At 37.3% G+C, this 21405-nt stretch overlaps 2 protein-coding genes across 5 annotated transcripts in view; both read right to left on the bottom strand.

Moving 5' to 3' along the window:
• Positions 1-11048, bottom strand: part of MRAP2 (melanocortin 2 receptor accessory protein 2) — a 150208-nt gene extending 139160 nt beyond the window's left edge. Inside the window, exon 1 of the mRNA XM_089332951.1 lies at positions 11015-11048. The gene's annotated coding sequence lies outside the window, so the exon portion shown is untranslated. The remainder of the gene's footprint in view (positions 1-11014) is intronic.
• CYB5R4 (cytochrome b5 reductase 4) overlaps positions 1-21405 on the bottom strand; it is a 189966-nt gene that overhangs the window by 67485 nt on the left and 101076 nt on the right. For all 4 annotated transcript variants that reach the window (XM_008263160.5, XM_089332946.1, XM_070073823.2 and 1 more), the window contains one exon: positions 11015-11179. In XM_008263160.5, coding sequence (XP_008261382.1) covers positions 11015-11179 — 165 coding nt within the window. The remainder of the gene's footprint in view (positions 1-11014; positions 11180-21405) is intronic.

Raw genomic sequence — 21405 nt, forward strand, 5'->3', positions numbered from 1 at the left:
GCAAATTGGGTGTGGAAGGAACATTCCTCAACACAATCAAGGCAATTTATGACAAAATCATGGCCAATGCCCTACTGAATGAAGAAAAACAAGAAGCATTCCCCCTAAGATCCAGAATCACTCAAGGATGCCTATACTCTCACCACTGCTGTTTATTAAGGTGCTGGAAGTTTTAGCCAGAGCTATTAGGCAAGAAAAAGAAACAGTAGGTATACAAATTGGAGAGGAGGAAATTAAACTAACCCTAAATGCAGATGACATGATTCTACATATGCGGGAATCAAAGGACTTCACTAAGAGACTATCAGGGGGCCAGTGCTGTGGTATAATGGGTAAAGTTGATGCTTACAGTATCGGCATCCCATATGGGCACCAGTTCAAGTCCCAGCTGCTCTACTTCCAATCAAGCTCTCTGCTATAGCCTGGGAAAGCAGTATAAGATGGCCCAGGTCTTTGGACCCCTCCACCTGCATGGGAGATCCAAAGAAGACTCTTGGCTCCTGGCTTCGGATTGCCACAGCTCTGGCAGTTCAGCCATTTGAGCAGTGTACCAGTGGATTGAAGCCGTCTACCTCTCTCCCTGCCTCTGCCTTTCTGTAACTCTGCCTTTCAAATAAATAAATAAATCTTGAGAGCTTGTTTGGAGGTTCTAGCAGGGGAGTGCAGCTACTCGTATACCCTTGACTAAAGACCAGTCCTGATCTAGAGGGGAAGGCCATCCTCTTCGACTGAGCGTGCAGCTTCAGGAGGGACGCATGTAGAGTGGTGAGGGAGGAAGGGGACACCTGCCTAGCCAGCCAGCTCAGCCGAATCAACCCTGGTGATCAATGGGGTGACAGATGTCACAGCCAGATGGCCCTCACATCCAAAAAATAAATCTTAGAGAGAGAGAGATAGAGACTATCAGAACTCACAAAAGAGTTTGGTAAAGTTGCAGGATATAAAAGTAATACACAAAAGTCATTAGTATTTGTATGCACAGACAATGCCATGGCTGAGAAAGAACTTCTAAGATCAATCCTATTCAAAATAGCTACAAAACAAATTGAATACCCTGGAATAAATTTAACCAAGGATGCCAAAGAGCTCTATGATGAAAATTACAAAACACTAAAGAAATAGAAGACATAAAAAATGGAAAAATATTCCACATTCATGGATTGGAAGAATCAATATCATCAAAATGTCCATACTACCAAAAGAAATCTACAGATTCAATGTAATCCCAATGAAAATACCAACAATATTCTTTGCAAATCTAGAAAAAAATGAACCTAACATTCATATGGAAACACAAGAGACCCTGAATAGCTAGAGCGATCTTATACAAGAAAGACAAAGCCAGAGGCATCAGAACATCAGATTTCAAGACACACTACAGGGCAGTTTTAATCAAAACATGCTGGTACTGGCACAAAAACAGATGTGTAAACCGATGGAACAAAACAGAAATGCCAGTAATAAATCCATGCATCCACAACCAATTTATCTTTGACAAAGGTGCTAAAAGCAATCCCTGGAGCAAGGACAGTCTCCTCAACAAATGGTGCCTGGAAAACTGGATCTCCCTGTACAGAAGTATGAGCTATACCCCCTACCTTACAACTTATACAAAAACACACTCAAAATGGATCCATGACCTAAATCTATGAACTGATATGATCAAATTACTAGAGAACACTGAGGAAACCCTGCAAGACATTGGAATAGGCAAAAACTTCTTTGAAAAGATCTCAGAAGTTCAGGCAATAAAAACAAAAATTGACAAATGAGATTACTTCAAGTTCAGAAGCTTCTGCACTGCAAAAGAAACACTCAGTGAAGTCAAGAGGCAACCAACAGAATGGGAGAAAATATTTGCAAACTACGCAACTGGTAAAGGGTTAATATCCAGAATCTACAGAGCATATGAAATTCAACCACAAAACAAAAAATCCATTTAAAAAATGGGTAAAGCACTTGAACAGGCATATTTCAAGAGAGGAAATTCAAATGATCAACAGACACTTGAAAAAATGCTCAGGATCACTAGCTATCGGGGAAATGTAAGTCAAAACCACAATGTTTCATTTCACCTTAGTTTGAATGGCTCTCATACAGAAATCAACAAACAAGAAATTATGTACCCTAATCCACTATTGATGGAAATGTAAGCAGGTCCAGCCACCATGGAAAACAGTATGGAGATACCTCAGAAATTTGAATATAGACCTACCATATGACCCAGCCATCCCACTCCTGAGAATTTACCCAAGGGAAATGAAATCCCCATATGAAAGAATTATCTGTACCCCCATGTTTACAACAGCTTAACTCACAATAGCTAAGATATGGACTCAACCCAGATGTCCATCAACTGTTCACTGGATAAAGAAATTATGGTATATATACACTATGGCATACTACTCAGTTGTAAAAAAAAAAAAAAAGAAATCCTATCTTTTGCAATAAAGTTAATGCAACTGAAAACCATCTTACTTTGTGAAATAAGCAAGTTTCAAAAAGAGAGATGACATATGTTTTGGCTTATCTGAGGTACTAGAGGACCTAAAATTAACGTATTGCAATAAAATGATCATTTTGAGATTTGATGATGGTTTCTAGCCCTGTCTCTTCTGTTGAGGAGCAGTTTTTTTTTCCTCCATACTGTTTGTTGAACTACTTTAATTACTGTAGGATTAACTTTATGATCATTAAATAAATTGTAAGTAGATCTTTGTAAAAATTAAGGATGGGAATAGCAGAGGGAGCAGAAAGAAGGGATGGAGGGTGGGCAGGAGGGAGGGTTGGGTGGGAAGTATAACTATGTTTTTAAATCTGAATATATGAAATACATGGAGCTTGTATAATATAAATAAAATTTTAAAAAAATAAAGAAGATAACATGAACCTCCCTGTCCCCACCATAAAGGAATACAACACTTCAATATTAGAATGTGATGATGAAGAAACGGAAGAAATGAATTCAAAAGATTAATCATATGATTATTCAAAATCAATTACAAGCAAATCAATGAACCAAAGAAATCCATCAATGAGATGAATGAAAATTTTTCCCATGAAATTGAGAATTTAAAGAAAAATCAAAATGAAATATTAGAAACTAAGATTCAATAAGATCAGATAGGAAATGCAGTGAAAAGTCTTAAGAATAGACTCAGTGGGGCCTGCGCTGTGGCTCACTTGGTTAATTCTCCACCTGAGGTGCCAGCATCCCATATGGGTACCAGGTTCTGGTCCCGGCTGCTTCTCTTCCAGTCCAGCTCTCTGCTGTGGCGCTGGAAGGCAGTGGAGGATGGACCAAGTGCTTGGGCCCCTGCACCCACATGGGAGACCAGGAAGAGGCACCTGGCTCCTGGCTTCAGATTGGTGCAGCGCCAGCTGTAGCGGCCATTTGGGGAGTCAACCAAAGGAAGGAAGACCTTTCTCTCTGTCTCTCTCACTGTCTATAACTCTGTCAAATAAAAAATAAAATAAAATAATAAAAAAAAAGAACAGACTCAGTGAGGCAGAAGAAAGATTATTTGAGCTAGAAGATAAATCTCTGGAAAATTTTACAGTCAGACTAAAAAGAAAAATAAATAAGAAAAAATTAAAAACAGTGTTGGAGATTTAAGGGATACTATCAAACAATGGAATATATGGGTCTTAGGAGTTCTCTAAGGAGTAGAGAGAATGGGGGTTTATTTAGTGAAATAATTACAAAAAAACTTCCCCATTTTGGAGAAAGAAAGGAATGTCCAAGTAGAGGAAGCACAAAGAACTCCTAAAAGATAGGATCAGAAAAGATCTTCACCAAAACACACTGTAGTCAAGCTTTCAACAGTAAAACATAAAGAAAAGAATCTAAAATGTACACGAGAGAAATGCCAGATTACTTTCAGAGGATTTCCAATTAGATTCACAGCTGACTTCTCATCAGAAACTTTACAGGCTAAGAGAGAATAGAGAGACATAGTCTAAGTCTTAAGAGAAAAAAATTGTCAACTCAGAATACTATACCCTGCAAAGCTCTCCTGAAGATGAAATGAAGACCTTCCATAACAAACAGAAATTGAAAGAATTTGCCTCCACTTTTCCAGCCTTCAAAAGATGCTTAAGGATGTGCTACACACAGAAACACAGAAAGATAGTCATCATTATGAAAGAATATGAAGGCAGAACACCTCTTAATAAAAGTACAAAAGAAATCCAATGTAAATAATAGGAATATTTATGGGTAAAAGGTAGGGCCAAGTTGTTATTTAACAATAGTAACCTTGAACTCAAATGGCCTAAATTCTTCAATTAAAAGATATAGACAGGCTGAATGGATTAATAAAAAGACCCACCTATTTGTCATCTACAAGAAACCAACAAAGATACATACAACAGACTGAAAGTGAAAGGATGGAAAAAGATATTCCATGCTAATGGAAACCAAAAAAGAGGTGGTGTAGCCATCCTAATATCAGACAAAATAGACTTTATCACAAAAACTGTTAAGAGAGACAAAGAAGGGCACTATGTAATGATTAAGGGATCAATTCAACAGCAACATGTGACTAAAATAAATGTATATACATCCAATGCCAGAGTGCCTGGCTATTTAAAACATATGGATCTAAAGGGAGACATAGACTCTAATACAATAGTAATGGGAGACCTCTACATTTCACTTTCATCAGTGGAAAGATTAACTAGACAGAACACCAACAATGAAACAACAGAGCTAATCAACACTATGGATCAACTGGACCTAACATAACTATAGAACATTTCCTCAAACTACTGAGGAATACACATTCTTTTCATAAGTGCATGGAAATTCCTCTAGGATAGATCATATGCTATGCCATAAAGCAAGTCTCAGCAAATTAAGAAAAAAAAAAAAACTGAAATCATTCCATGCATCATTTCTGACCTCAATGGAATGAAACTAGAAATTCACAACTTAAGAATCTCTAGAAAATATGCAAACACATTGAGATCGAACATCACACTCCTGAAAGAACATGGGTCATAAGAAATCAAAAGGGATCAAAAGGGATCAAATCAAAAGGGATCAAAACTTATGGGATAAAGCAAAAGCAGTGTCAACTGGGAAGTTTATGGCAATTAGTGCCTACATCAAGAAATTGGAGGGGCCGGCGCTGTGGTGCAGTGCAGTGGGTGCACCCACATGGGAGACCTGGAAAAAGCTCCTGGCTCCTGGCTTCAGATCGGTCCAGCTCCGGCCATTGCAGCCATCTGGGGAGTGAACCAGCGGATGGAAGACCTCTCTCTCTGTCTCTACCTCTCTCTGTAACTGTCTTTCAAATAAATAAAATAAATATTTTTTTTAAAAAGAAATTGGAAATGCATCAAACAAATGAGCTATCAATGCATCTCAAGGACCTAGAAAAATAACAAGTCAAACCCAAAATTAGTAGGAGGAAATAAATAACTAGGAAAAGAAATATAAATAAAATTGAAACAAAAAATACAAAAGATAAGTAAAATTAAGAGCTTTTTTTTCAATAAATAAAAAATTACTAAACCATCAGCCCAACTAATCAAAAAAAAAAAAAGTAGGAGAATACCCAAATCAATAAATCAGAGATGAAAAAGGAGTGATATCAACAGATACAATAGAAATAAAAACAACCATCAGGAATGCCTACAAAGAGCAGTATGTCAACAAACTGGAAAATCTAGAAGAATTGAGATTCCTGGACACATACAATATATTAAAACTGATTCACAAAGACACAGACAACCTAAACACACCCAATAACCAAGACAGAGATTGAATCAGTAAAAAGGACCCTCCCAACAAAGGAAAGCCCAGGACTGAATGGCTTGTCTGCTGAATTCTATCAAACTTTTAAAGAAAAACTAATTCTTCTCAAACTATTTAAAACAAGTGAAAGCATGGACTCCTCCAAAATTCCTTCTATGAGTCCAGCATCACCTGAATTTGAAAATACCCAGAACCAGACAAGGATGCCCACTATCACCATTACTATTCAATATAGTCCTGGAAGTATAATCCAGAGCTATTAGGGAAGAAAAAGAAACCAAAAAGATACAAATTGAAAAGGAGGAAATCAAATTATCCATATTTGCAAATGATATGATTCTATGTAGAGAGAAACCAAAAGACTCCATTAAGAGACTATTGGAACACATAAAAGAGTTTGGTAAAGTGACAGGATATAAAATCAACACACAAAGAACTTGCAATATTAGTCCCATTCACAAAAGCTACAAAAAAATGTAAATATCTTGGAATAAATTCAACCAAGGAGGGAAATATGTCTACCATTAAAATTATAAAGCATTAAGGAAAGAAATAGACAAAAAATAAATGGAATAATCTTTCATCTCATGGATTGGAAGAATTAATGCTATTAAAATAACCATACTATTGAAACCAATTTAGATTTAATGAGATCCCAATCAAAATAGCAAGGACATGCTTCTCAGATCTGGAAAAACTGAAATGATGCTAAAATTTGTATGGAAACACAAGAGACCCAAAATAGCTAAAGCAACCTTACACAACAAAAACAAAGCCAGAGGCATCAGAATACCAGATTTCAAGACATATTACAGGGCAGTCATAATCAAGTAGCCTAGTATTAGCACAAAAATAGACATGAAGACCTTTGGAACAGTACAGAAACCATGGAATTCAATCCACATATATACAATAAACTAATCTTTGACAAAGGAGCTAAAATTATATCCCTGGATAAAGGAGTCTCTTCAACAAATGGTACTGGGAAAACTGGATCTCCACATGCAGAAATATGAAACAAGAACCCCTAATTTACACCTTACAGAAAAAGCAACACTAAATGGATCAAGGATCTAAATCTACAACCTGATACCATGAAATTAACAGAGGAGAACACTGGGGAAAATCTGCAAGACACTAGCCTAGGGAAAGAATTCTTGGAACAGACCCCAGAAGCACAGGGAATAAAGGGAAAAATAGACAAATGGGATTACATCAGGCTAAGAAGCTTCTGTGCAGCAAAGGATACACTGAACAAAGTCAAGAGGTAACCAACAGAATGTGAAAAAAATATTTTCAAAGTATGCAACTGATAAAGGATTAAAACCCAGAATCTATAAAGAGCTCAAGAAACTCAACAACAAAACAAACAATCCAGTTAAGAAATGGAGAAAGGACCTGAACAGGCATTTTTAAAAAGAGGAAATTTAAATGGACAACAAACTCATGAAAAACTACTCAGGATCACTAGCCATCAGGGAAATACAAATCAAAACCATAATGACATTTCCCCTACCCCAGTTAGAATGGCTCTCATACAGAAATTAAAAAAAAAAAAAAAAAGGCTGGTGAGGATGTAGAGGAAAAGGTGCCCTAATCCACTGTTCGTGGGAATGTAAACTGGAACAGTCACTGTGGAAGATACCAAGGAAATTCCTCAGAATTCTGAAAATAGATCTACCATATGACCCAGCCATCCCAGTCCTGGGGCTTTCCCAAATAAAATGAAGTCAGCATATGAAAGAGTTGTATGTGCCCACATGTTTATTGCAACTCAATTTACAATAGCTTAAAGATATAGTATCAAGCCAGATACCCATCAACCAATAACTAGATAAAGAAAATGTGGTACATATACACTATGGAATAATACTCAGCCTTAAAAAAAGAATAAAATCCTGTCTTTTGCAACAAAATGCAACTGGAAATGATTATTCTTAATGAAATAAGCCAGTCCCAAAAAGACAAATTATCATGTTTTCCCTGATCTGTGGTAACTAATAGAGTACTAAAAAATGTAACATATATGAGCAACATTGAGATTTTGAGATTTGATATTTTGTTTACATCCGTGTCTTTACTATTGAGGAACAGTGGGGTTTTTTTGTTATTATTTGTTGGATTCTTTGCTTGGTGGAGTGCTAATCTTATCATTATAAAATAATCTGAAAGTATTTCATTGTAAAAATTAAAAGGAAGAATACAAAAGTAAAAATGGATGGTGGGAGTGTGGGCAGGAGAGAGGGTTTTACTATGCTCCTAAATCTGTATATATAAAATACATGAAACTTATTTTTCTTAAATATATTAAAAGAAAAAAATTTAAAAAGAAGCAGAGCAGCTAGGATTTGAACCAGTGCTCATATATGGGATACTAGTCCTGCAACCAGTAGCTTAACCCATTGCACCACAACGCCCACCCCAGTAACCATTATTTAGTACTTACTATATTATATCCAGTTACCGTATTAAGAACTTTACAAGCTTAAGAATTACTATGTATACCTTTTTACAGGTGAGTGTACTAAAGCCTAAAAATGTTAAGTAGCTGGCCCTCAAACACCCAGCAAATGATTTTAAGATGATTGTTAAGTGGCAGAGCTGGGATTCAACCTCCATTTGGCAGCTTCTAGAATGCATACCCATATTCACAACACATAGGAGTGATAAGGCCAACCAGATGCACCAGTCAGGTCTCTTCCTATCTGAACAATCCTACTTTTCCAGCCATTCTTCCTGCCGCCCCCAGGTAAGTAGTCTCTCTACTCAAACCAACTTAACCTTCTGAATGCCTGGACCCTTAATGCTTCTGCTCATTCTCTCTCTCTCTTTCCTCTCCACCTCTTCTGTCATGTAACATTTTAGTCATCCTTCATTTGGGAAGTAAACCAGCAGATGGACGGTCTCTTTCTCTCTCTCTGTAAATCTGTCTTTCAAATAAAGGAATTAATCTTCTAAAAACCACTTATTTATTTTTTTATTTCTCATATGAATGTTTATGATATTCTGAGTCATAGTTTAGTTATTAGTATATGCAGTTGTTCCACCAGCAGACACTGTGGTCTTTGAAAGCACAGACTATTTTATTCATCTCTGTAATAAAGTGGGCATTTAGTAATTCCAAATTATTTATCTGTATTTTTTTTAAAGTAGGTTTCTGAATCCTGCCCTGTTACCACATCATACAACTTGACAAATGTCCAACAAAATACGGAGCATATGTTTGCAATGATTATGCATATAACCTATGTGGCAGACAGGAGATTAATTCTGGAGGGCCCCAGGAGTAGACATCCCACAGAGTTTCTTTTCATAAAAGCAAAAACCATGTGGAATAAAGGATCCATGCCAAATTATGAGAGCTATTCCACATCCATTATGATTGGGGAGACAAGGGAATCAAATGAATCCTCAGCTGAAAGTCACAGGGCAGATGCTACGAATTATTACATGTGCTGATTTGAATTAAATGACAGCTCAAAAGGCAACTCCATGCTGCATTTCAACGGTGCTTAGTAGTTGGTATTCCATATTTAACAATTAATAACATTCCTGAGAAATTCTTGGCAAACTGGCTATTATAGCTCTAGACGATTAGTTCTGAGATAAAAATCAAGAAAATAAAGATATATAGATTAGTCAATTTAAAAAACGAAAATACAAAAGCATGATCTACTTTCTATTCCATGTACATGTCCTGAGGCTCTAGTATGCAAAGAACTGGGTAAGACCTGTATGAAATCAACAGACAAAATCTGAGTCTTCAAGAAACCTGTAATTCATGTGAGAAAATCTAGTTCTATTAAGGAGGCTATACAACAAATTCCTTCCTACTGAGACTGAAGAGTTTATGACTCCAATCATTCAAAATTATTATACAGCAATCTACGCTGATACTTCTAAAATAACAGTGTCAAGACAGGAGGACACAGTGTAGCTCTTAATCTTTTTTTCCTAAAAATTACTTGATATCCAAACCATACTAGATCTTAACTATAATTTTAAGTTTTGCTTGAGCCTTAAAAGAGTAAGTTTAAATGTGAACTTTAAAATTTTATCAAAGGTGAGAAAGGTTAACTAGAAAAGTATTTTTCTGAACTATTAAAGCTAGAAATATACTTAAATTTAATTAATATATGGCATAGAAATTATTTTTAATGCCTTTATTTATTTTCTGTGATGAATCTGATAATTAAAACAAAAATAAAGGGGCTGGCATGTGGAGTAGCTGGTTGAGATATCACCTGCAACACTGGCATCCCATATGAATCCTAGCTGCCCACTTCTGATACAGCTTCCCGCTCATGTGCCTGGGAAAGCAGAGGAAGATGGTGCAAGTATCTGGGCCACTGTCATCCATGTGGGAGACCCAGATGGCGTTCCAGGCTCCTGGCTTCAGCCTAGCCAAGCACTGGATGTTGTGGCCATTTGGGGAGTGAAATAGTGGATGGAAGATCTTTCTCTATGCATCCCTCCCTCTCTCTGTAACTTTGCCTTTCCAATAAATGAATAAATCTTTTAAAGAAGAAAATTAAAAGAAAGCTGAAAGATATAAAATTATCTAGAAAACATCAAATTCAATCATACAGCAAACAACAAAAACAAGGGGTTTAAGACAGTCATATTATAAATTCATCCGGAAGCCCAACAGTAGCTGTATTCAATCACATATTTTAAAGCATCACTTTAGAGTTAAATCATATTAACATCAATTTCAAATAACATGGTCACTACCATTGTTTTTCTGTCACCCAAGGTTCAACTATTAGTCTGACCTTATTTATGCTTTAGTCTCTCCTTTTTGTTTTGTTGCCTTTTGGTCACCGTATTGATTTTTTACTAACTTGCCCAGTGTAGAGAATGAAGATTGAACCTTACAATAAGAAGACCATTGTTTATTAATTATTATACATCATAAAACTACTGGTCCAAGAAGAGGTTGAGCCTTAATGTCCCAAATAAGATTATGGTATCAATCTTGTGAATGTATCCATATTATGAGTTATTGGCAAAAAACACGGATTGCTGGCTGTATTTTACTTCTATGTTCATATCTAACACTAGCATAATCCTGGCTCCCAATCCTTCACCACATGAAGATTAAAGGCTTTGTTACTTTTAAAGGTTGTAGCAAGTAATTAAATTGCAGGTTTATATGAATGAGAAGAAATGAGAAATAAGTCAATTTCTTTTTATGAGAGATCTCCATTTCACCTTGTTGGGTATTCTATTTCCTATCACACTCCTACTTACCTTATTCCTTCTTCTGTAAATGGTGTTGGTCCACAAATGCAGATGAGAACTTTGGATTTGTCTAAACTTGCTTTCAAGAAATCAGAAAGAAGAGCTGGTGAAATGTGTCCCTGTTTGCCATTCCAATCAGAAGTGGGTGCTGAGAGAACAAATTCAACATCAAATCTAGAGAAAAGAAACAAATTTAAAAAATGTGTTATTTTAAGCATACTACCATATTTCAAGTTTAGTAAAACATTCCTCTCCCCATCAAAAGAGTAATTTAAATATAAAGATTGGTATATCTGCTAAAAAAAATCACTAAAGTTAATTATAAGTACATATTTGACAAAAACATACAGGTAAATCCATTATTTACCGAGTACTGACTTAGCTATAGTTATGTAAAGCAATTTGGCTTTTATTGAACTCATTAGAAAGAGAGCTCCAAGAGATGTCAAACAACTTATTTCCACTAACAATCTGCTCATATAAATCACAGGAAAGAGCAACTACCAATGATAAGTGCATTTCAATCTCCGTTCCAAATCTCTCCAATGATTTGCAGATTCTTATGAGCAATTTGACTAACAAGGTTATCTGACATTTTAGGCAATCAAGGCCCTTCAAACTTAACTTAGGATATCTCTGCCCCACACCTGACATTATCTCTGTGAATGGCACCATTATCAACCTGGTTGCACAAGCCAGAAATGAGGGGTTTATGTTGGGAACCTCTCTCTGCCTAGCTCTCTGCATTCAATTTGGAGTCCTTGCTCTTGACTGTCTTCTCTCAGCTGGCCATTCTCTTTCTGCTTTCTGTAAGGCTTCTCCACCACCCTGCACTCTGTACTCTATGCCCCTTCAGTCCTGAGCTAAGCATCATTTCTATAGGGAAGCACCACAGTTGTAAATGTGCAGTCACCAAGATGACCATTTTATTGTCTACTTTCCACATGAGACCATGTCTGCTTTGGCTATCACCGTATGCCTAGTGGCCAACACATAGGAGGCACTCAAATAGTTTATAACTAAATAGATGAAAGCAAAAGAAAGGGTATAGAATTAAAATGAGGACGAACAACATCAAACCAAGTCTCACAGTGTAATGACAGAACATTTTTTCTCACAGGCTTAGTAATCTTGTCAAGTAAATTGCTAGTGAAAAGCCACAGTAAATTCAAAATTCAATGTTATACTAGCTCTGATAGCTCCATTTTAGCAAACACAATTAACTCTTTTTTTTTTTAAAGATTTATTTATTTATTTGAGAGAGTTAACACAGATAGAGAGAGGAGAGGAGAGGCAGAGAGAGAGAGAGAGAGAGAGAAGTCTTCCATCCCCTGGGTCATTCTCCAAATGGCTGCAATGGCTGGAGCTGGGCCGATCTGAAGCCAGGAGCCAGGAGATCCTTCTAGGTCTCCCATGTGGGTGCAGGGGCTCAAGGACTTGGGCCATCTTCTACTGCTTTTCCAGGCCATAGCAGAGAGCTAGATCAGAAATGGAGCAGCTGAGTCTTGAACCAGTGCCCATATGGGATGCTGGCACTGCAGGTGGCGGTTTTACCTGCTACGCTACAGCGCCAGCTCCTTACAATTAATTCTTCAAATTTTCAACAGCATCAGATCAACTGCTTTTCTCCATGTTCCAGTGAGTTAACTGATACATTGTCTGATAGCAGTAGGAATTGATCACACATTAATGTAAATCTTCAGAGAAAACTGAAGTGTATGTTTCACTTGTGAAGGGAGAATCAAGTATGAGGACAGAAACAAGATGTGGCAGGTGCAGCTGTGCACCCTCTTCCCCACCCCCACTGTGCCCCACCTGGGTTAAGCTCCCTAAGAACTTACAAGCCTGACACAATAGCACAGACCAAATAAGAGCAGCAGCCAAGGGTCATGCACACAGACCCCAGCCCTACATCACCTATCAGACTTCTAATATTCTGTAATTTTATAGCCAATATTTACAGAATTATGTTTTATGTCTTACTTCTGATGTTCCCATTTATAGCAGCAATCACCGTATACAAAACAGCTTCCCCGAATACTGTCTTATACTAGCATATTTTTTTTCTTTCTAGCGCTTAGAATTAAGATAGTTTCAGATGATTTCAGAATGCGGTATTTGCTTAGTGCTCCATGAGATCAGAGTCCTTGTCTGCCTTCTTCAATACTATATCTAGGCCGGCGCCACGGCTCACTAGGCTAATCCTCTGCCTTGCGGCACCGGCACACCGGGTTCTAGTCCCGGTCAGGGCGCCGGGTTCTGTCCCGGTTGCCCCTCTTCCAGGCCAGCTCTCTGCTGTGGCCAGGGAGTGCAGTGGAGGATGGCCAAAGTCCTTGGGTCCTGCACCCCATGGGAGACCAGGAGAAGTACCTGGCTCCTGCCATTGGATAGGCGCGGTGCGCTGGCCGCAGAGCGCCAGCCGCAGCGGCCATTGGAGGGTGAACCAACGGCAAAGGAAGACCTTTCTCTCTGTCTCTCTCTCTCACTGTCCACGCTGCCTGTCAAATAAATAAATAAATAAATAAAAATACTAGATCCAGGCATGAGTCAGTGTTAAGTGCACAAAAATACCAGTTGAATGAATAAAGGAATTTATTTACAAAGAAAGCATATTGGCTAAAATAAAATTTGTGCTTAGAAGAACAAAGCAAAGTGCTGGCATCTATGAAATTACATGTAAAAATATACATAAATTCTTAAGTGCATTTTCTGGGAAAATGGTCCCTAATCTTTCATTAGATTATCAAATGAGTCCTCAAAACAGCTTATAAACCATTGTCTAAAGAAATTTCCAATTATACAAAAACATTTGTACAAAAGACTGAAAATGCCCCACTAAATTATAAAATAAGAGATGGTTGCTCAAGGCCCTAATTCCAATGAGCCTATTACTGGAATAAACTTGTAAGATATATAAATCAATTTGAATTATAATTTGAAGTAAATAATTATTCATAATTTATTTTTAGAATGCTTAAAAACAAGCATATCAATGGCATTTTCTGGAGGCATAATCTATGGAATGACGATAAATAACTGAGATTCTTACATAAATGATACAAATTTCTCATGCATTTTGCATTAATTCACATAATGGTTCCTTGACTATAAATTCAGGCACTCAGTGGAGAAAGCAAACAAGCACCTGGATACAATCTCAGGAACTGAAAAGAGAGGCTGCTCTCCTGTTCATTTTCTTCTCCCTGGAGAAGAGAGTTCAAACTGGAGCAGGAGCAAGCCCATAGTAAGACTTCAGAATTCTTTAATGAAGCACTTCTAACAGCATATCAAGACGATGCCTATGGAATCTTCTCTCCTGGATTTTTGGAATGAAAGCTAATTTACTGTCTGAGACAATTAACACCTTTGAGATGTTGGAGGCCTGTGTGGGTATATTTAGTAAATACCCTGAAATTCCTCTTTGCTTTATGAGTTCAAAAATACCAGCAGGACCAGGACTATTAAAAAGGTAATGGCTGGTGCTGCGGCTCACTAGGCTAACCCTCTGCCTTGCGGTGCCGGCACACCAGGTTCTAGTCCCGGTCGGGGCACCAGATTCTGTCCCGGTTGCCCCTCTTCCAGGCCAGCTCTCTGCTGTGGCTCTGGAAGGCAGTGGAGGATGGCCCAAGTGCTTGGGCCCTACGCCCGCATGGAAGACCAGGAGAAGCACCTGGCTCCCGGCTTTGGATCAGCGCGGTGCGCCGGCCGCAGCATGCCAGCCGCAGCGGCCATTGGAGGGTGAACCAATGGTAAAGGAAGACCTTTCTCTCTGTCTCTCTCTCTGTCTACTCTGCCTGTCAAAAAAATAAAAATAAAAATAAAAATTAAAAAAAGGTAATGAATTTAGATAATCCATAAAACACAAAGCAACATTAAAAGAGAGAGACAGAGATGGAGAGAGAAAAGACTTGCTTCTAATGAATGTCTATGTGATTTAAAATGTTAATCAAAGTAAATAAGCCTGTCAAAAAAGAAACTTTGAAGTAGACCGATAATAATCTGAAAAGTCTTAAAATATAAGTGTATTTTTTACAGTCTAAATCATATGCAGAGCCCAGAGATCCAACAATCTAAACCCTCTCCTAAAACCTACCTCCTGCATACTTCTCACTCATGTGGTCATGTGCCTACTTCTCTATTTTTACTGCCAAAATTCAAGATTAAATCCTTATATACCACTTAGTTACTACAATAATTGCCTTGTTCTAATCTTTTAGTCTCCCTAAAAACCTAGATCAAATTTTGCACCTTCTTTGCTTAAAAAGCTTCAATGGTTCCTCACTCCCCACAGATGAGCAATTTAGAGTACTTGAGGTCCTAGAGGTGCATGGGTTTTTCTGGTTAAAAAAAATAGTAATAAGCCAGCACCGTGGCTCACTTGGCTAATCCTCCGCCTGCAACGCCGGCACCCTGGGTTCTAGTCCCAGTTTGTGCGCTGGATTCTGTCTTGGTTGCTCCTCTTCCAGTCTAGCTCTCTGCTGTGGCCCAGGAAGGCAGTGGAGGATGGCTCAAGTGCTTGGGCCCTGCACCCCCATGGAAGACCAGGAAGGAGCATCTGGCTCCTGGCTTCAGACTGGCACAGCGCGCCAGCTGTAGAGGCCATTTGGGGGGTGAACCAACAGAAGGAAGACCTTTCTCTCTGTCTCTCTCTCTCTCTCTAACTCTGCCTGTCCAAAAAAAAAAAAAAAAAAAAAAATAGTAAGAACCACAGGAAAACTTGCTATTTGCTTACAAGAAAAATGTCTCACAAAACAAACACCCAAGGGTAAAATTAAATAAAATATACATATTATGGAAATGTTTTTCCAAATGAATCTGATGAAACCTTAGCTATTAGTTATTTCATGAAAAAAAGGCTAACATCAGATAAGTTTGAGATACACTGGGTTAAAATTAGTTAAATATGATTTCTTCAACATTTCTGAAAGACTTAAATATATTTAGAAGAAATCTTCTAAGAAAGCAATGTGGTATATATTATTTTTCAAACTTACTTAATCATAGAATCCTTTGCGAGAACACATGAACATTTCAAGGAACAATGTATTCTAAAAAACACTCCATTTAAGGAATATCTGGCAAGAACAGAAAATAGAATGGCGGTCTAGATTTGGGGCCTACATATCTGTGTGTAGATAGGCTGGGATCTTTCCCCTTTGTGAGAGGGCTGAGGGCACACCATTCCATTTACTTATGCTTCTGCAATCATTGGCTTTTGCTATTTTAAATGGAAACAACACATTGCCAATCCCAGCGCTGACCCCAGAACAAATAAACAGTCATTGTCTATAGATTCTGTCAGCACTAAAATGAGATTGGTGGCACAGAACTGCTGGGCTTTGTCATGTTCATCTACTAAAAACACTAAGACACAAACTACATTCAAGGTCTCTCACCAACTGATTTCAGCCTACCCTGTTTCTTTGACTGTAAAACAAGGACTGACATAAGGTTTAATGGTTTTATTTTTATAGTTATTTCACAGTGTTCTCCTTCACACACTATGTTTATTTCAACAAAACTGGATTCTGCTCTGTCACTAAAACACTAAGATATCCTCCTGGACTTCATGTTTTTACAAATGTAATCTCACTAGCAAAATTTCTTTTCCTGTTCATAGAAATGTTAGTTATTTCCCCATGCACAGCTCAAAAAGCCCTTCTTCCAAAAAGTTCTGATATCCTACCTTCTCAAAAATGGAACTGCTCTTTCATTCTCCCTAGACTTCTAGGACAAGTTATATGTTCTGCTCAAGGCACAGACTCTACAGTTACTCAAGTACATCAGAACTTCACCACTAGGGTGGTCCCACTGTTTGGCATGTCTTTCTCCACCACAATCACACAGATGCTTAAAGAGTTGCAAATGATCTGAACCCATTCTCTCCTTACAGCAATCTTTTTCTTTCTTTTTTTCTTTTCCCTTATGTGCTAACCACTACCCTTCCCACCTGTTCTAACGGGAAAAAAAATGACATCAACAATATTAAGTATATGGAGGTGGTGGTAGCAGCTGAGGAGTAGTTTACCTCTTAGAGGCTATATAACAAAATGTATAAACATCCTTAGGACACTAGGACGCAGTGACTCCTCTGAAGAATTTTATCCAGAATAATTACAGAGGCAAAGAACACTGTGAGGGGTGGTTAAGTACAATATGGTATGACTGAGTACAATGTAGTTATTAAAAATTATGGTACATGCTGTTTTAAACCAGCAATCTGGCATTTTTGGGCCAAATACTTCTTTTTTGTAGGGGGCTATCTTCTGCATTGTACGATGTTTAGCAGCATTTCTGGCCCATGAACTTGGTGTCAGTAACACCTCCTCCCTCAGTTTTGACAATGTTTCCAGACAAAAATGCCACCAAAGCAGTGGACATGTTTCATGTTGAGAATCACTGGCTGATAATATTCTTTACATAGAATATAATAGACTAAGTAGAAAGATTCTTCACATAGAATACATATAAAACACTAACATGAGGTTATAAAACCATGTAGTACAAAAAGAACATGTAGTTATAAGAAGTAGCCATTTGGCCCAGCAGTTAAGATGCTGGTTGGGACCCCTGCATCCTATCCCAAGTTCCAGCTCTGCTCCTCATTTCTGCTAATGTACAACTGGCAGGTACCAGATAATGGCTCAAGAGACCCTGATTGAGCTTCTAGCTCCTGGATTTGGCCTGGGTATTTGGGGAAGTGAACTAGTAGATGGGAGCTCTCTCTGTGTATGTCTGCATCATAAATAAAATAAACTTTTTTGAAGTATAACAAGCATGAGTAGATTGTTTTGAAAATACAAAAGTTGTACATGTGCACATGTGTATATAAATGTAAGCAAACAGATCACAATGTTAGTAACTGTTCTCTGGGTGACAGGATTATGGAAGATTTTCTTCCTCATAATTTTTCTATATAAATATGTATTAATTTTATAAACAAAAGGAGAAATCAATGTAAACATTTTAGCTCTATTAATATAGTTTTACCACCTCCCCAAATGACTGAAAAGGAGGGAAAATATTTGTTTATATTATTACAGAACACTGTCCAGAAGTTAACCTCGTTGACAAACTGAAACAGTACATTATATTTATGGGAAAAGGTAGACCAATGTATAAGACTAGATCAACTGAACCTTATAACACTGCTCACATATTTGAGAGAAGAGTAATCGAAATTTAATTTGAATTTTCAGTTTTATAAACTAATTAGCTTGATTAACTACTTGCACATAGTATTTACCTACTGTTTGTGCAGGCCAGCCACACCAGTCAAACGGAACCTGAAGGAGGGAGTGGGAAGGAAAAGAGGGACAAGGGTGCAGAGAATGGAGCCAAGACAACAGGCTGATGAAGGCTCATTTATTCCAGCGTCTCAGTGATATTTTATACATAACCAGCTGCAGCTCAAGGCAACACAGAAGTTAACAACACATGCAAGCAACTTATCGGGCTTTCTGCAACACAGTCATAACACAGTTAATTTTAACAGAGTGCATCCTCCTTCAACATGGGAGTACGTGACTTTCTCATCCCAGGAATTCCACAAGCCAAGACTGACCTTGGCTTGTCTATGAGTTGTTTATGGGCTGCCTACGGTTTTCTTGCATCTTAAGAAATATTCATGATTTTGTAAGGCTTGGAATGCTGTGAATTGAATCCCAGTGGCTGGATTTAATAATCAAGTATGTGAACACATTTAGGTAAAATCTGGTAAGCTTTCACTTTTTTTCTGTTCAAACTTCATACTTAATAACAGATTAAAATAGAATGAAAAATATCCTCAAAAATACTGATAGAACACCTGTTTATTTTTTATTTTTGGCATTTCTACTGAGAGTAGAAATAAGGAAAAATGAAGAGACACATTCCTGGGAATGCATGAGAAAATAAATCCATGCAGTATTTTATCCTTCTGTAAGGGCCTCCATACAGGTAGAGTAGATATGCACACATATTTCACAAAAGTGTTACAAGCATGCTAATACTACATATGGTAGCTCATTAATCCCCATACCCAAGTGAGTCTATTAAGTGGGTTTGCCTCTCTTCTAATAGATGTGAAAATCAAGGCTCAGCAAGTAACTTGCTCAAGATCACAGGTTAATCAGTTGCTATTTTACAATGTTATTTGGAAGAATTTTGTCTGCGAATGATTTCATCCAGATAAACCCTGAGGACAAGCATAGCATGCTTGCCGAACATGGAAATATTAGCTCACCCACCAGCCTAACTCTTCCTATCCCTTCTTGTTCTACAAAGGATTATGTGGAATGCTGAGACTGAAATCTACAGAGAAGGGTATTTCACTTGTTTTAACTACAACATTTCAGAAACTTTTTCTATGTTCACAATCCAATAGTAGTTTAATCAAGGAAATGTGTTTAGATAACACATTTCTATCATCAGAAACTTTATTGCCAAAACTAGGAAAGAAAAATGGGAGTCAAGGGGTGGGAAAGAGTGACTCAGTACAGTAAAAAATGAACAGGTTTAAATGTTAACTAAAAACAGGGATGACTAAAATCACCCGACGTTAAAACTGAATGCTTATTTTCCCTCTCATTTATGGGGCACAATAATTGTTTTGATATAATAGCATTACCAAAACTCATGAGTATGCCTTTAAGACTAGAGTTCTTCAATTTCTACAAAAAACCATAGAATATGGTAAAATTCCTGATAAATGTTCCAAAACCATCTACATAAACATGGATCTTTTGTTTTCCTGTCAGTCCTGACTTCACTCAAAAAAGACCATGAAATCTTTGGGAACTGTGAATCAGACAAGTGGCCAGAAGTCAGTACCAATAGAGTGTCTCAGTCAAGGAGAGCTAAGTCTACAGGGAAAGGAAGGAAAAGGCCTGGCAGTAGAGGGAATGAGCACACAGCGGTGAGCAAGAGACAGCAAGAAGAGAAGGAGAAGGCAGAGACAGGGAGGAGGAGGCAGGCGGGCAGTCAGAACCCTACCACTTCTTTCAGCACACTGAGAGCATCACTCTCCTGGTGAGTGCTCTTAGAGCCAGGCATCCAGAAGGGGAAAAGGAGGCCTTTCTTGAACATCCTCAATACTCCAGCCTATGCAATCCCACCAACCCAAATTATGAAGCCCAAAACAAAAGCAAAGTTGACTTTGTTAAAAGACACTTTATGTTCAGAGGATGTCAATACACTCCTTTTCACCAATTAATTTGAAAATCAAGTTTAACTCCTTTTAATAACTAAAAGTATGTCTCTTTATTAAAATAATGTTAAATTTCTTTTAGAATTTTATAAAATTTTTATGAAGAAACTATCTCAAAGAAGATCTTTATCAAACCACCAGATATACTTAAAAAAAAAAAAAAAAAAAAAAACACCAAAAAACAAAACCCAACCCTAGCTAACAAACCAAGCTCTATCTGTTTACATTCTTTTAAACGTCTGTTTAGGAAAACAGGAGCTCTGAGAGTTAAGAAACCAAACACATGTACATACAAGTTCTCTATAAGCCCAATACAAACATCTAAGGGATGATTTCACAGTTTCCAAAGCACCTATATTAATTCCTACAACTCTCACAACAGCTTTATGAAGTAAGCAAGACAGACACAGTTATTTTATGGTAAAGATAAAGAGGCAAGACCATAAAATGAAGTAATTTTTGAATAAAGTTTCAGGCTATAGAGGAGTAGAACAGGAACTAGAATTTAGATCTTTAGGCTTCTCAATAAATGCTTCCAAGCATAAAACACACTTTAAAAACATAAAAATTTTTCTTTAAATCACTCTCTAAAATAGCTATACAGTTACCTAAATATAGTAAATATTTGTAGATTTCAGTTTTAAGCTTTTAAAGAATAGTAAACATTTCAAGGATAAACTATTCTTAATTTGTGGAAGTCATTTATTAAAAGAGAAAGGGGAAGATGATGGGAGACAACAAACAAGGAGATAAAAATCTTAAAAAGATCATTGTATTATTTTACTACAGATATTCAGAAAATACTTAGAAAAACCTGGCACCCCTGGGATAGCTAACTGAGTTTCTCTAGATTTTAACGCTAATGAAAAGGTCTAGAATTTATGTTATTATAAATGCAAACATTTACATCAGATATTTTGTGCAACTTACCACATCCTGAGAGTCTCAGAAACACCATTTGTTACAAAAATACTTTAGAAAGTGTGAAAGCTTATCCAGTTCACTCTTTGTAAAAAACACAAAACAAAACAAAACACTTGTTCTGAATTTCCTATTGCTTTCAAATCTTTAGGGAAGATGTGCCATATGCTTGTTAAATTATATTCTTATTTCAGCTGACTGTGCTGGGTTGTTTTTTATTGAAATAAATTTAAAGTATTTCTGCCTCATTATATCAGTGAGTTAACTTGACTAGTTTTTTTTTTTTCTATTG

Source organism: Oryctolagus cuniculus, chromosome 5 (assembly GCF_051225735.1).
Source record: "Oryctolagus cuniculus isolate XC-2025 breed Fujian yellow rabbit chromosome 5, ASM5122573v1, whole genome shotgun sequence".
NCBI classification, from domain to species: domain Eukaryota; kingdom Metazoa; phylum Chordata; class Mammalia; order Lagomorpha; family Leporidae; genus Oryctolagus; species Oryctolagus cuniculus.